This window comes from Sinocyclocheilus grahami, unplaced genomic scaffold, assembly GCF_001515645.1.
Source record: "Sinocyclocheilus grahami isolate Dianchi unplaced genomic scaffold, SAMN03320097.WGS_v1.1 scaffold168.1, whole genome shotgun sequence".
NCBI lineage: Eukaryota > Metazoa > Chordata > Actinopteri > Cypriniformes > Cyprinidae > Sinocyclocheilus > Sinocyclocheilus grahami.
In genome coordinates, this window is record NW_015505347.1 from 759,826 (window position 1) to 773,813 (window position 13,988).

General features: G+C 36.4%; 1 protein-coding gene across 3 annotated transcripts in view; it reads right to left on the minus strand.

Moving 5' to 3' along the window:
* Positions 1 to 12,027, minus strand: part of dnmt3aa (DNA (cytosine-5-)-methyltransferase 3 alpha a) — a 58,345-nt gene extending 46,318 nt beyond the window's left edge. For 2 of the 3 annotated variants that reach the window (XM_016282906.1, XM_016282905.1), the window contains exons 1-3: positions 11,883 to 12,027; positions 9,979 to 10,155; positions 2,089 to 2,196 (exon numbers count right to left, since the gene is read on the minus strand). In XM_016282906.1, the coding sequence (XP_016138392.1) occupies positions 2,089 to 2,196; positions 9,979 to 10,020 (150 nt within the window). In that variant the 5' untranslated portion in view covers positions 10,021 to 10,155; positions 11,883 to 12,027. The remainder of the gene's footprint in view (positions 1 to 2,088; positions 2,197 to 9,978; positions 10,156 to 11,882) is intronic. The other variant, XM_016282907.1, reaches the window with a different exon arrangement.
* Positions 12,028 to 13,988: the final 1,961 nt, after the last annotated feature.

The window sequence follows — 13,988 nt, forward strand, 5'->3', positions numbered from 1 at the left end:
CTTTGGAAATTTTAACAAATTTGTGGCGCCCTACAAAATAAATTTTGTCACAATATTTGAATTTCTAACTTTGATATGATAATTTGAAAAGTATAGATATTCGGTACAACAGTGAAGAAATAGGCTAATTAGAGACCAATTTATATGACAGATTTTAATGTAGGCATTTATTCATATGTAAACATTGTGAGATAGCTAGTTAGCTAGTTAATTAAACCAAGTTTTGCTCACTCAGTGTTTTTTTGATTTTACAGCTGGGTAATTGTTGCAGTAGCACGAGATGGCTTGATTTAAAACTTTGAATTGAATAAAAAATGAAAGGAGGCTAAGCAGTTAATAATAAAATAAGAACAAATAAAGAAATTACTAATGATAGCACAAATAAAAAAAATCACGATAGGCCTACAAATTAAATAAATTGCTTTTTAGTTTTTCGGGTAGGTCTAACACACAGTAGGGCTATTAAGAGATTTTCTTTTTTTTACCAATTATCCAAATAATGTTTAATCCTAGAAAGCTATTATTATCATCAGAGGACACATGAGCATAACGGTTAGCAGATCAATGAATGAGAGGGCAGTGTTACTAGAGTTGCCCATTTACCACACCTTGTTACAGCACATTAGGGCTATTGCAAACAGAACTGTATTACATAGATGTTTCCTGTCAGCTCGATTTTTGGACTTTGCTGTTCCGATGAGCATGAACGGTATATGAGTGGAGCGACTAAGCGGAGAGCGCACACGGATAGAGCGGGATAATACACAGAGCATCACACCACATGAAAGTAAATCCTGAGCGGTGAACATTCTGAGAATCTTTAGTAATTTCGATTCAAGTTACATATGCAAATTACGCAAACGCAGCACCAGTTCACTGAAACCAAACATTTTTGAAAACGCCTGCCAGGGTGAAGATTTTCAAAAACTCAGGTTGCAGTGTCGTGTAGACAGCGAAAGCGGAGTTTTTGGCTTGTGACGTCGGAGCCTGTGCTGTTATCTCCGCCTACTGGAAACTTTTTCAGGCTTCTGATTGGCCAACATGGCTTTACGGTTGAGATTATATCGCCACCTGTTGGTGACCTGACAGTGCTTCATAGCATGCGTTTGCGTTTTCATGTGGACGGAGATTTTTTTTTTTTTAAACGGAAGGGGGAAAAACTCAGTTTATAAAAATACCCGTGTACGTGTGGACATGGCCTAAAAGTAAATGGTAAGAATTTTTATTGTTTTTGCTCACTAAGGCAACATTTATTTGATCAAAAAAATACAGTAAAAATTGTAATATTGTGGAATATTTTTACAATTTAAAATGGCTGTTTTCTTTTTGAATAATATTTTAAAATGTAATTAATTTCTGTGATGTAAAGCTGAATTTTCAGCATCATTACTCCAGTCTTCAGTGTCACATGTTCCTTCAGAAATCATTCTAATATGCTGATTTGCTGCTCAAGAAACATTTCTGATTATTATCAATGTTGAAAACAGTTGTGCACTTTTGTGGAAACAGTGATAGATTCCCTGGACTCTTTGATGAATGGAAACTTCAAAATAACAGCATTTATTTGAAATAGAAATCTTTTGTAACATTATAAATGTCATATGCATATGTAATGTTACTGTGACTTTTGATCAATTTAATGTGTGCTTGCTGAATAAAAGTATTCATTTCTTAAATAAAAAAATCTTACAGACCCAAACTTTAGAATTCTAGCTTCGAAAAGACTTCTCCATGGAGAAAAAATAACAACATGCAGGTTTGGAATGACATGAGGGTGAGTAAATGACAGGATTTTAATTTTTGGCTGAACTGTCTCTGTTTAAATCAGCACATGAAGAGCACAGACACGGGGCTGAAGCTGGTATCTCATGCAGTATTTGATCAGCTGCTCATTTTTCAATCATGGCTCACAGACATTCAAATCAGCTCACAAGCACGCCAAAGAACTACTGCCATACAGAAGACAAGGCAATGAACATGCAATGCAAATATATTGTTTATCCACTGAACACGCATGCTTTCTAAAGCTGTGTTCACGTGTGAGCCGTAGCTGTGCACACAGTATGTGCGTATGACGTATGTACTCACTCCTGGTGCTTTACGTTTACGAGCGGGTCGTCCGACTCTTCGTGTTGGTGTGTCCGTCACTCTCTCTTCATGCGTGACCTCACACACTTCCTGTTCCGCCTCTGGACTCTAAAACAAACAAACACACAAACACATCAGAAATACAACAAACACACACACACTTACACTCTCTTTTCTCTTTCATTTGAAGCTGTAATCTGAGATAATCAAAACTCCTCTATACAAGAAGATATTCATTCTCTAAAATATTCTCTCTATAAAAAAAAAAAGTTTGACCTATTTTTCAGCAAACAAGCACCTACCAATGACAAAAATCAGCAGAATTAAATACAATTAACTTAATGTGATTTTTTATAATTTTCATATAATTTAAGTTATACAATATTATACATATATCATACCCATATAATAAATAAAAGAATATGATAAAAATGAATAAATATTATTAGAAACAAAATCATTTTAAAATTTTAATTTTAAGAACTTTTATTAACTATGGAGGACGAAACCTGCAAAAACAATAAATAAATAAATACACAAATAAATAAATAAATAAATGTGTGCATAAATACATGTATTCTTGTTTAAATACATAAATAAATAATTAGACATGTGATGAAAGTAGGCAAATAAATGAAATAAATTGGTGGGCAAATGGAAAATGTTTAAGGAAATGCTAAACTCCTCCTAAATATTTTCCTTTGATCACTCATTTATTTCTGAATGTAGTTCCACATTTTTTTTCCTCTGCGCAACATAATCAACAAGTGTAAAATAATAAAATAAAAAAAGGAATTTTACTTTGAAGAACTTATAATAAAATAATTTTAATTTGAAAGACTTTAATAAAATAAAATAAAATAAAAAAAATAATAATAAAAAGGAAAAAAAATTCTCTAAAAGGAATGACTAAAAGGAATTTTAATCTGAAGGACTTAGATCTATGAGTGTATAATAAAATAAAATAAAGGAATTTTAATTTGTAGCATAAATTAGCATAAAATAAAATAGATTTTTAATAAAGGACTTTGATCTATGAGTGTAAAAGGAATTTTACTTTGAAAAACTTATAATAAAATTAATTAAACAATTTTAATTTGAAAGACTTTAATAAAATAAAATTAAATAAATAAAAAATTATAATAAAAAAGAAAACAATTCTCTAAAAGGAATGACTAAAAGGAATTTTAATTTGAAGGACTTAGATCTGAGTGTATAATAAAAATAAATTAATAAAATAAAGGAATTATAATTTGAAGCATAAATTAGCATAAAATAAAACTAAATAAAATAAAAAACGGATTTTTAATTTGAAGGACTTTAATCTATGAAAAGAAAAGAAATGGGAAGGATCATAGGACTTTGATCTATGAGTGTATAATAGAATTAAATTAAACAAAATAAAATAAAATACATTTAAGGACCTTAAGGAGCATATTTTCCAGTCACAAATTCACACCCACACACGTGCGCGTGTGCAGAGATGATCCGTCTGGACTCTCTCAGAGGGGATCCAGTCGGATGAGAGCGGTTACTAAGGTGAAATGCTGCTTAGCAACTGTCTCCAGCAGGTCATGATGCTGCTCTCCCGAACAAAACCATGAGGTCATTTCCCTGGCAACAATCCCGGCAACCATGTGCCCACTAATGTTATTTATCCGCTAGTGTTATCACACACAACCATGAAGCCACAACACACATTGTGCAGATCTAATTCATGAACTCTCCTGTCTCTCTCATAAATCGTTCTGTCGTAACCTTTGAAACAACATGAAGTTTAATCAGTCCCCACAGGTCAGGGGTCACCAGGGGAGTATTTCTGCAAACGAGCGTGTGTGAAACTGCCTGAATGGATGTTAATCGTCATTAAACATTAACCTCAAGTCCATTAGAGATACGAAAACCACCAATGAACGTGACATGAACTCCACTCATCTGGGTTGCATCATATTAGTCGACTGATATTTCAGTGGGTCAGTGGAGCGTAATGGACCAATCAAAGACTTCAGCCTCAATCAAGAGAGACGCGATGAACCGTAACCACAGTCTAAAGACTAATGTCAGCTAAATACCAAATATATCGGAGGAAAGACTACAATTGTAGTATTTATAATAGTACAAAAGATTTTTATTCAAATAAATGCTGTTCTTTTGTACTTTCTAGTCAGCAAAGAATCCTGAGAACAATTTACAATAACTTTGTAACTGTTTTCAACACTGATAATAATCAGAAATGTTTCTTGAGCAGCAGATCAGCATATTAGAGTGATTTCTGAAGGATCGTGTGACACTGAAGACTGGAGTAATGATGCTGAAAATTCAGCTCTGCATCACAGGAATAAACAGAATTTTACAATAGACAGTTATTTTAAATTGAATAATATTTCACAATATTACAGTTTTTACTGTAGTTGTGATCAAATAAACGCAGCCTTGGTAAGCAGAAAATACTTTATTCAAAAACATTTTTTAAATCCTACCGACCCTAAACTTTTGAACGGTAATGTATAATCGCAATTCACAGTGTACAGTAGTTTTTACTGTATTTTTGATTATATTTATATTTTGTAATTATTTTATATATAATTAGTTAATCATTTTAACATACAATTGTTTTGATTTATTAATAATTAGTAATTATTTTAAAAAGTACTTTAAAAAAAAGTTGATCAAGAGTCATTTCAAAACAAACAGAATCTTGAATAATATATAAAGAATATACAGTATATACACACACATATATAAATCACAGAAATAGCATAATTAAGTATCGTATGATTTATTGCAGTGCCTTATAATAATACAGAGCTAAACATGGTAGTAATTGTACTAATATGATAATTAGTTCTAATTGTCGTGGGTTGGTTGTATTGTAAGAGTACAGTATAAACACATGACTCAGTATGTCAGCGGTTAACAGTATAGCAGAATATTACATCAGAACATCAGAGCGCGGAGACATTTTGTGTCTGCTTTTGTCATCTCCAGATTATTTCGGTCATCAGTGGGTTATTTTGGGCCACTGCTGTTGCCAAGCAACCAGACTGGGCCGAGAACAGGAGGAAGTTCCCTGGTGTAACGAGTCTGTTGGGTCCAGCACCTCTCTCTCAATATCTCTCTCTCGCTCTCTTCCACACACTCTGCTCTCCATCTCCAGGTAGAATCACACACATATATATAAAGGCTGATATGACTGAAGAAAATACACCTGCACACTGTCCTATAGGCACCAATTTAAATCAATAAAAATATAACATTAAACATAATTTAAATATATTATAATATATTCAAATATATTATAATATTTAAAAATGTATATTTGTTTTATTTAAAAAAATCTAAGTATTATAATTAAAATAATTCCCAATCTTTTTCAAATCCTCCATTGAAATTCCACCAAAATATACCACCAAAAACATGTATATGAACACAAATATGGCTACTTATGAATTCATATTGAGTTTTACATTAGTAACATTTGTTTTCAAACATTTTTTCAGTTAGAATAAAGCACATCCAGGACATGTGTTGAATGTGTGTGCTCCTGTATGCAAGCACGAGCATTTAAATGGGTCGATTTTCTCTGCCAAAGCAAACACTGATCTGATCACTGCCATAAATACTATATCAGCCAATAAATAACTTCAGCCGGGTTCACGGAGGGCATCTGAATGAGTACAAACAACACACACATCCGAGATCTCAAACACACCTTTTGCCCTGCTCAAGATCGATTACTAAAGCTCTAGTAACTGATTCACCTGCTCAACAGACCAAAGTTGGTGCAAAGTTAATAAAAACCAATGAAAACACTACAGTTAACCAGCTCACACCCCAACACATACTGTAATAAAATGCTTCTTTCAGTACACAGATTTTTAGACTGGAAATAGCTCATATCATCATCACTAGATCACTAGATTTAGGTGTAAACTGGCTCTCTTCCCTGCAAAATACACTGTAAAACCAATTCACCTACAATATTACATGAAAATCTACCACATGCCTCACCTCACATGACTTCGAGCTCTATAAATCAGTTAGACAAGGCTTTCTGAACACTGTAAGACCAGTGTACATAAACTACCGAGGCTGTGTGCTGCTCCAACAGCTGAAAACAGATTTATAATAACTGAATGGCCATTAAACTGTAAGAGGAGCGGAGCAGGAAAATGAAGAGTTACGGAGAGTTACTAGAGCGTTCCTACACACCCACAGTCGTAACCTCAATGACACTGCGGCGGTTCTCTCGAGATTCCTGAGGTCAGTAGGACGGTAAAATCTCTCTCTCTCTGACGGGTTCCAGGTTAATGCTCATCCGTGATTTTAATGAGATTCCCTAATCATCCATGTGGTTATTTCGCCAACTGATTCCAAAGATGGGCCATTTCAGTTAAAGAGAACATTTGACTAGCACAGAGGTGAGATTTTATTTGTTTAAATGGGTTAGTTCTGTCATCACAGGGCCCTATACAGGTATAACACAAAAAATGCTACAATAACATCAAATTAAAGCCATAATATTCGATTATTGCAACTCGGCATACATAACTAGCCTTACAGCTTAAGGTACAGTTATAACACATGAGTAACATATCTTTCTTAATATAAGTTATCTTATAAGCGTTGCTGTTTTTGTCGCTTTTAGGCTAAAAACATTTTGCACTAACATTCAAACACAGACATAATGGACATAAATACTGTGCATAGCCTAATTATTTAAGTGTGATCTGAAAAAGAATGGTAAAAATGCTAATTTAAGCTAATTTTGGCCCCCTTGTGGCAATTGTGAGAATGAAACGCCTACTTAGATTGCGTAGCAAGCGTTTGTGTTCACGTAGGCTACTTGCGCAAAGCGTTCATACCACGGCATTCTGGTAAAACTTACTCATCTTATTTACACGTACAGTGGTGTGAAAAAGTGTTGGCCCCCTTCCTGATTTCTTATTTTTTTGCATGTGTGTCACACTTTAATGTTTCAGATTATCAAACAAATTTAAATATTAGTAAAATATAACAACATGCAGTTTTTAAATGACGGTTTTTATTATTAATGGAAAACAAAATCCAAAACTACATGGCCCTGTGTGAAAAAGTGTTTGCCCCCTAAACCTAATAACTGGTTGGGCCACCCTTAGCAGCAACAACTGCAATCAAGCGTTTGCGATAACTTGCAATGAGTCTGTTACAGCGCTGTGGAGGAATTTTGGTCCACTCATCTATGCAGAATTGTTGTAATTCAGCCACATTGGAGGGTTTTCGAGCATGAACCGCCTTTTTAAGGTCATGCCACAGCATCTCAATAGGATTCAGGTCAGGACTTTGACTAGGCCACTCCAAAGTCTTCATTTTGTTTTTCTTCAGCCATTCAGAGGTGGACTTGCTGGTGTGTTTTGGATCATTGTCCTGCTGCAGAACCCAAGTTCGCTTCAGCTTGAGGTCACGAACTGATGGCCGGACATTCTCCTTCAGGATTTTTTGAGTAAACAGCAGAATTCATGGTTCCATTTATCACAGCAAGTCTTCCAGGTCCTGAAGCAGCAAAACAGCCCCAGACCATCACACTACCACCAACCTATTTTTACTGTTGGTATCTTTTTTCTGAAATGCAGTGTTACTTTTACGCCAGACGTAATGGCACACACACCTTCCAAAAAGTTCAACTTTTGTCTCGTCAGTCCACAGAGTATTTTCCCAAAAGTCTTGGGGATCATCAAGATGTTTTCTGGCAAAACTGAGACGAGCCTTTATGTTCTTTTTGCTCAGCAGTGGTTTTTGTCTTGGACCATTTTTGCCCAGTCTCTTTCTTATGGTGGAGTCATGAACACTGACCTTAACTGGGGCAAGTGAGGCCTGCAGTTCTTTGGATGTTGTTGTGGGGTCTTTTGTGACCTCTTGGATGAGTCGTCGCTGTGCTCTTGGGGTAATTTTGGTCGGCTGGCCACTCCTGGGAAGGTTCTCCACTGTTCCATGTTTTTGCCATTTGTGAATAATGGCTCTCACTGTGGTTCGCTGGAGTCCCAAAGCTTAGAAATGGCTTTATAACCTTTTTCAGACTGATAGATCTCAATTACTTTTTCTCATTTGTTTCTGAATTTCTTTGGATCTCGGCATGATGTCTAGCTTTTGAGGATCTTTTGGTCTACTTCACTTTGTCAGGCAGGTCCTATTTAAGAGATTTCTTGATTGCGAACAGGTGTGGCAGTAATCAGGCCTGGGTGTGGCTAGAGAAATTGAACTCAGGTGTGATAAACCACAGTTTTAACAGGGGGGCAAACACTTCTTCACACAGGGCCATGTAGTTTTGGATTTTGTTTTCCCTTAATAATAAAAACCTTCATTTAAAAACTGCATGTTGTGTTTACTTGTGTTATCTTTGACTAATATTTAAATTAGTTTGATGATCTGAAACATTAAAGCGTGACAAACATGCAAAAAAATAAGAAATCAGGAAGGGGGCCAACACTTTTTCACACCACTGTAAATGTGTATCTAATGAGATGGGAAAGCTTTTAACATATTCTCTATTATAAGGGCATTTCCTTTTTGTTATTGTTTAACAAATTCCAAGCATCGTTTTGTGTTTATTAACACCACATTTATTCTACAAGCGAGCGTTGCGCAAAAAAGGCTCCATAATCGACAAACGCTTCATTGATTGTTTTGCCGCTTACATACACGATAAAAACAAGATATACTAATATAACAACTTTCTGGAGAATTAAGAGAGCATTCATGAAAATTAACCATGGTTTTATTGTAGTAAAAGTGTAGTAAAGTTTTTTTTTTTTTGCCGTATTGATTACCATTTGTATAACCACAGTTTTACTACAAATACCATGGTTAAACTATGGTTAGTGTAGCAAAACCATGGTTAATTTGTGGCTACCATGGTTTTACTATAGTAACCATGTTTTTTTTACTTAATTTGTAGTAAAACCATGGTTAATTTTCTTTTAAACAATTTTCAACAACAATTTTACTGCAAAGCCATATCTACGCTGTATATCAGTGACGCGTCAAATGTAGAACGTTGCGTCATATTTAACGAAATCGGATTAACCAACGTGCATACTAGTGATGGGAAGTTCGGATCATTTTACTGACTCGGACCTTTGAGTCTCGTTCAGCAAAATGAACTAATCTTTTTTCGAGTCATTTCGTTCATTTTAGCAAAATATAATTAAATTGTTACGTGTTACTTCCCTAATACGTCAACTACTTACGCAAACGTTGATCACACTACAAACAATACAAAACTGCTGTAAGAAACAGAAAAGATTAATTCATTGTTTACCTGGATCTTCAGTCTATGATTAGCTCACCTCACCTCTTATCTGACAAGTCTTGGGGTTTGGGCTTATGGGCCTGTCTCGTGATGAACGAACGACTCGGGGAAAAACCCGAAGACTCGAAACAGGTGAACTACTTGACTAATTCCAGTACAGAACCTATAGGATGTTGCGCATGCGCGACTGAACGAATCACTCCCCGAGACGACTCGTTCTTCCCGAGTCACAATAAAGATCCGTTCAAAATGAACGAATCGTTGAAGAACGACCCACCCAACACTAGTGCATACAGTGCATACAGTGCAAGCGCGCGCTTGGCTGAATATAGCCTACTAACTGGAGCGTTGTAGTTTTGTCTCTTTTAGACCTCGTAGACGCTGTAAAAAGGTGTTTTACTCGCAGCCTGGTTTGTCCTTCTCACTTTGCCCGTGTCTGGCGGCTTCCACTCGGTTCCCCAGCACACACACACACACACACTCACTCTCTCTCACACACACACGCACGCACACACACACACACACACACACACACACACACACTCTCTCTCACACACACACACACACACACACACACCAGTGACGAAACGAATGGCTCTTACCGTTTTGTTCGCCGCTGCGTCACAGTCCAGATCAAGAGGCATGATGAAACAAAAACACACTACAGGCCTGATCGATGCATTTGAAATCAACGCAAATGAAATAAAACATTAAAATGCTGAGGGACTTTTGTGGCGATGAAACTGATCCACCTTCAGACCATCAAATCCTCCTTCTCCCTGCGAAACCAAACACAACAACGACCCTATTAATTTATTTCTGGAGTAAAATGGACATTTATACATTAATAGTGCAAGGTTGTAGGAAATCTGATGACTTATATTCTGGCAAAATCTATGAAAGGCGACATATCTTGTATAAGAGCACAAGAGGAAACACAAGAGTGCTATCTATCATGTTTCCCTCATTATCTCCTGGTATAAATGAGCCAAGATTGTCTTATCAAATCACGACAGTTCGTAAAAAAGACTTGATTTGTGTCGACAGAAGACAAACAGCAGCCAGTTTGTGGTTTAATGTGGAAAGTCTGTAACATGGCGGGCGTTTGAGTCCCTGCCAGTTTGTCTTTGCGCTTTATAACGCGGCCGCGTCGCGTCGCGTCAATCCCACGACGCTCTGGAAAAACAAGCGCATTTCTCATTTATTTATAACATCTCATTCATTTTCACATAATCTCATTTAAAAAGCTCCGACATATCATTAGAACACCAGTCAAATGAAGAGCTTTACTGATGAAGAGCGAAATGAGTTTGCTGTCATCTTATTCACATAAAATCAGATTTGAGAAAAAAAAAGGGTGTTGATAAACTACAATATGATGTTCGCCAGATTTGATTAATTAATTACATCTATTAAATGGAACTGAAGTATTTTTTAAACACACAATGAGCCATTAGGAAAAGGAAATTCGGCCTGGCCACTATTTTAGATCCATCTAAACACACAATAGGGCGTTTCTGATGTTAAACAATGAGCAAGTAGAAGAAATGAAAGGGAAAATCCAGAATAAAGTTTTTGCAACACCTTCAGGTTCAGCACAGAATCTTCTTCTTATGAAAAAACGAATCTTTCACTGTATTTCACTCTTTGGAGACGACAAAGTCCTTGATATTAAATGTTCTCCAGATAATGTTTTTACTACCAGCATGCTTTCTAATTTTTTTTTAAGATTTTTTTTTTCGTTCTCCTTTGCTGTAATATTTATTTATATATTTCTGAGCATTTAGAAAGCGCTCAAGGTGTTCATAAAGTTGCATGAGTGATCACAAGCAGTGAAGCCCATGACACCTGACACATGTGTGCTTAGAGCGGACAGACCTTCATGAATAAACACAAACTCAAAAACGCATATTTAATTACAGTTAATATAATAGGCTACAGTGGAGACACCATGAGCCTAATACACTAACATAGGTCAAGAGCTTTCATGCTTTCTAAAATATATTTTAGAAATATTTAAAACCTCATTAACATCCAAAACCAATGACTATAACATATTTTGCTATAATGACATCTGCACAAATAATCCTGAAAGAGGCCTCACATGAATTAACATCTCAAGATCAACCGGAAGAGCTTTTTTTCCTTAGTTATTTTTAACCTTCGTTTGTCACGTAAGAGGAACATTTACACTCTAAGTTGAGATCAAGTCAAAGTTATTGATAGATATTGCATTGAACCCTGACGATGAAGTGTAATGCCGGTTGCCAGACTTCAGCTCGCTTCATTCACACATGAACTGAATTAACATGTCATATGAACTCAGGCGAGCGGACAGAAGGAGAACTCTTTTAAGGCAGCAGCTGCTGGATTTTGCAATGCACATCTGCGCAGATCTGAAATCATCATCTTCACCACCACCATCTTCTTCATCATCTTCATCATCATCATCCTCCTCCTCATATGTCAGAGAGAAGCTCGGTGTGTGTATATCTGTGTTAATTACCCGTTTCGCCATGCAGCCCCGGGCCTGAACCCTCCGGTGGTCGCGCGCTGCCCGTCTTCCCTCCGCGTCTCTCCCCGTCCTGACCCTCCCCGGCACCGGCACCGGCCTGCTCCGCTCCGCCGTCTCGGTCTTCAGACGCCGCAGAGGCCCGTCAGCAGGAAGGAGTTCGCGGGGTCCTAGAGCCCGTTATATCTGGATCACCAGTGACGTCACAGTAATCACGCGCACTGGAGAGATCGATTAAACACGTGATTTGTCAGGCATTATAAATTTGTTTTGCCGTCTGGTTAAACATTTCTGTCTTATGTTCTTGTTTTACTTACATGTTGGTTGCTATAGCTTGATTTTACAGTGTAATTTGGCACATCAGCCGTGAAGGGGTCATATGATGCGATTTCAAGTGTTCCTTTCTCTTTGGAGTGTTACAAACTGATTGTGCATAGATAAGATCCCTGAAGTTGCAAAGACTAAAGTCTCAAACCCAAAGAGATATTCTTTATAAAAGTTAAGACTTGTCCACGCCCCCCTAAAGCACCTCGTTTAAACCCGCCCCCACATGTCTACATCACTGTGTGGGAAGATTTGCATAACACCGCCCAAATGTTCACGCAAAGAAAGAAGGCGTAGCTTTTATTCTCGCTGTAGTTTTGTTGCCGTCAACACAACAACGCACCAAACGTGAGTTTTGAGCAGTGTAGAGTAGCACTTGTTGTTTGTCATTTCTCCGATCACAAATGCAGACATGGTTTTATGTTTACGCAGCGCGATGCAACGCAACTTGTAAAAAGACAGTATAAGTCATTATAATCAGTAATTATGTCCCCACTGGATGCAACGAATGTCTCGTTTATAATGGGTTTTAATTAGGGATGCACCGATAGGATTTTTTGGGGCCGATACCGATACCAATTTTAACAATCACTTATTGGCCGATTCCAATACCGGTACCGATATTTGTCACTTCCTCTCTTATTTGAAATTTTGGCATCAATATAGATAGTATTTTGATAATTTTTTTAATCAGCAAAGTTCAAAAACACCTGCATTAAATTATACTAGCAGTTTTATTGCTGCATCATCAAATAATTTCTAATGAACATGGATTGGATCCATTTAACATTCAGCAGGCCTACATAAATACAACAGAACAAAGATACATATTAAATAAACAGTGCTTTTTAGGTAGGTTTAACAGTTTATAGGTACAGAAATAAAGTAAACAAATGTAAAATAACACTACACTGTATAAATATCGGCGGCCGATACATCGGTGTATCTCTAGTTTTAATGTTTTTGTCTCGTCGCTCCGGCCGGACAGTGCATAACAGTATGGTGAGGGGCGTAACATTTCCATCACATGCTTGAGGTATTCGGCCAATCACAACGTACTGGATAGCTGGCCAAACAGAGCACACCTCGCTTTTCAGATCGATGAGCTTTGTAAAAATCGACGCGTTTCAGAAAGGCGGGGCATAGAGGAGAAACAATAATGTACAGTATGTGGAAAATGTGTTTTTTTAACCTTAAACCACATAAACACATTTTATTACACCAAATACACAAAATAATGTTCTTTTTTAGCAACGTCATATGACCCCTTTAAGGTCAGTCGGGGTCTCATATAGCCTAAGAAATTCCTAAGGAATATCGGCCTGTGTGTACCATATTTTTGTTCTTGAAAATGTTCTTGAAATAAGTCAAAAACATTAAAATAAGTATTTGATGAAAAATACATTAAAACGGTATTAATGTTAAATATATTACAATGTAAAACAACGTGTTTCTATTTTAATATAGGTTATATATACATATATTTCATATATATATAAAACGGCCTCCTCATTTTAAAACATCATTGCACACCACTAATAAATAGCTCTCTCTCTCTCTCTATAGCCATATATTATATATATATATATATACATATACACACACACACACACACACAGAGAGACAGAGATAAAGATGCGGTAACACTTTATTTTACAGTGTTCTTGTTACATGTTACATGCACTTACTGTAAGCAATAACAAAAAATTAGGCATAATCACATGCAACTAAGTGTAAACCAAACCCTCATCCTAACCCTAACCATATAGTCAGTGC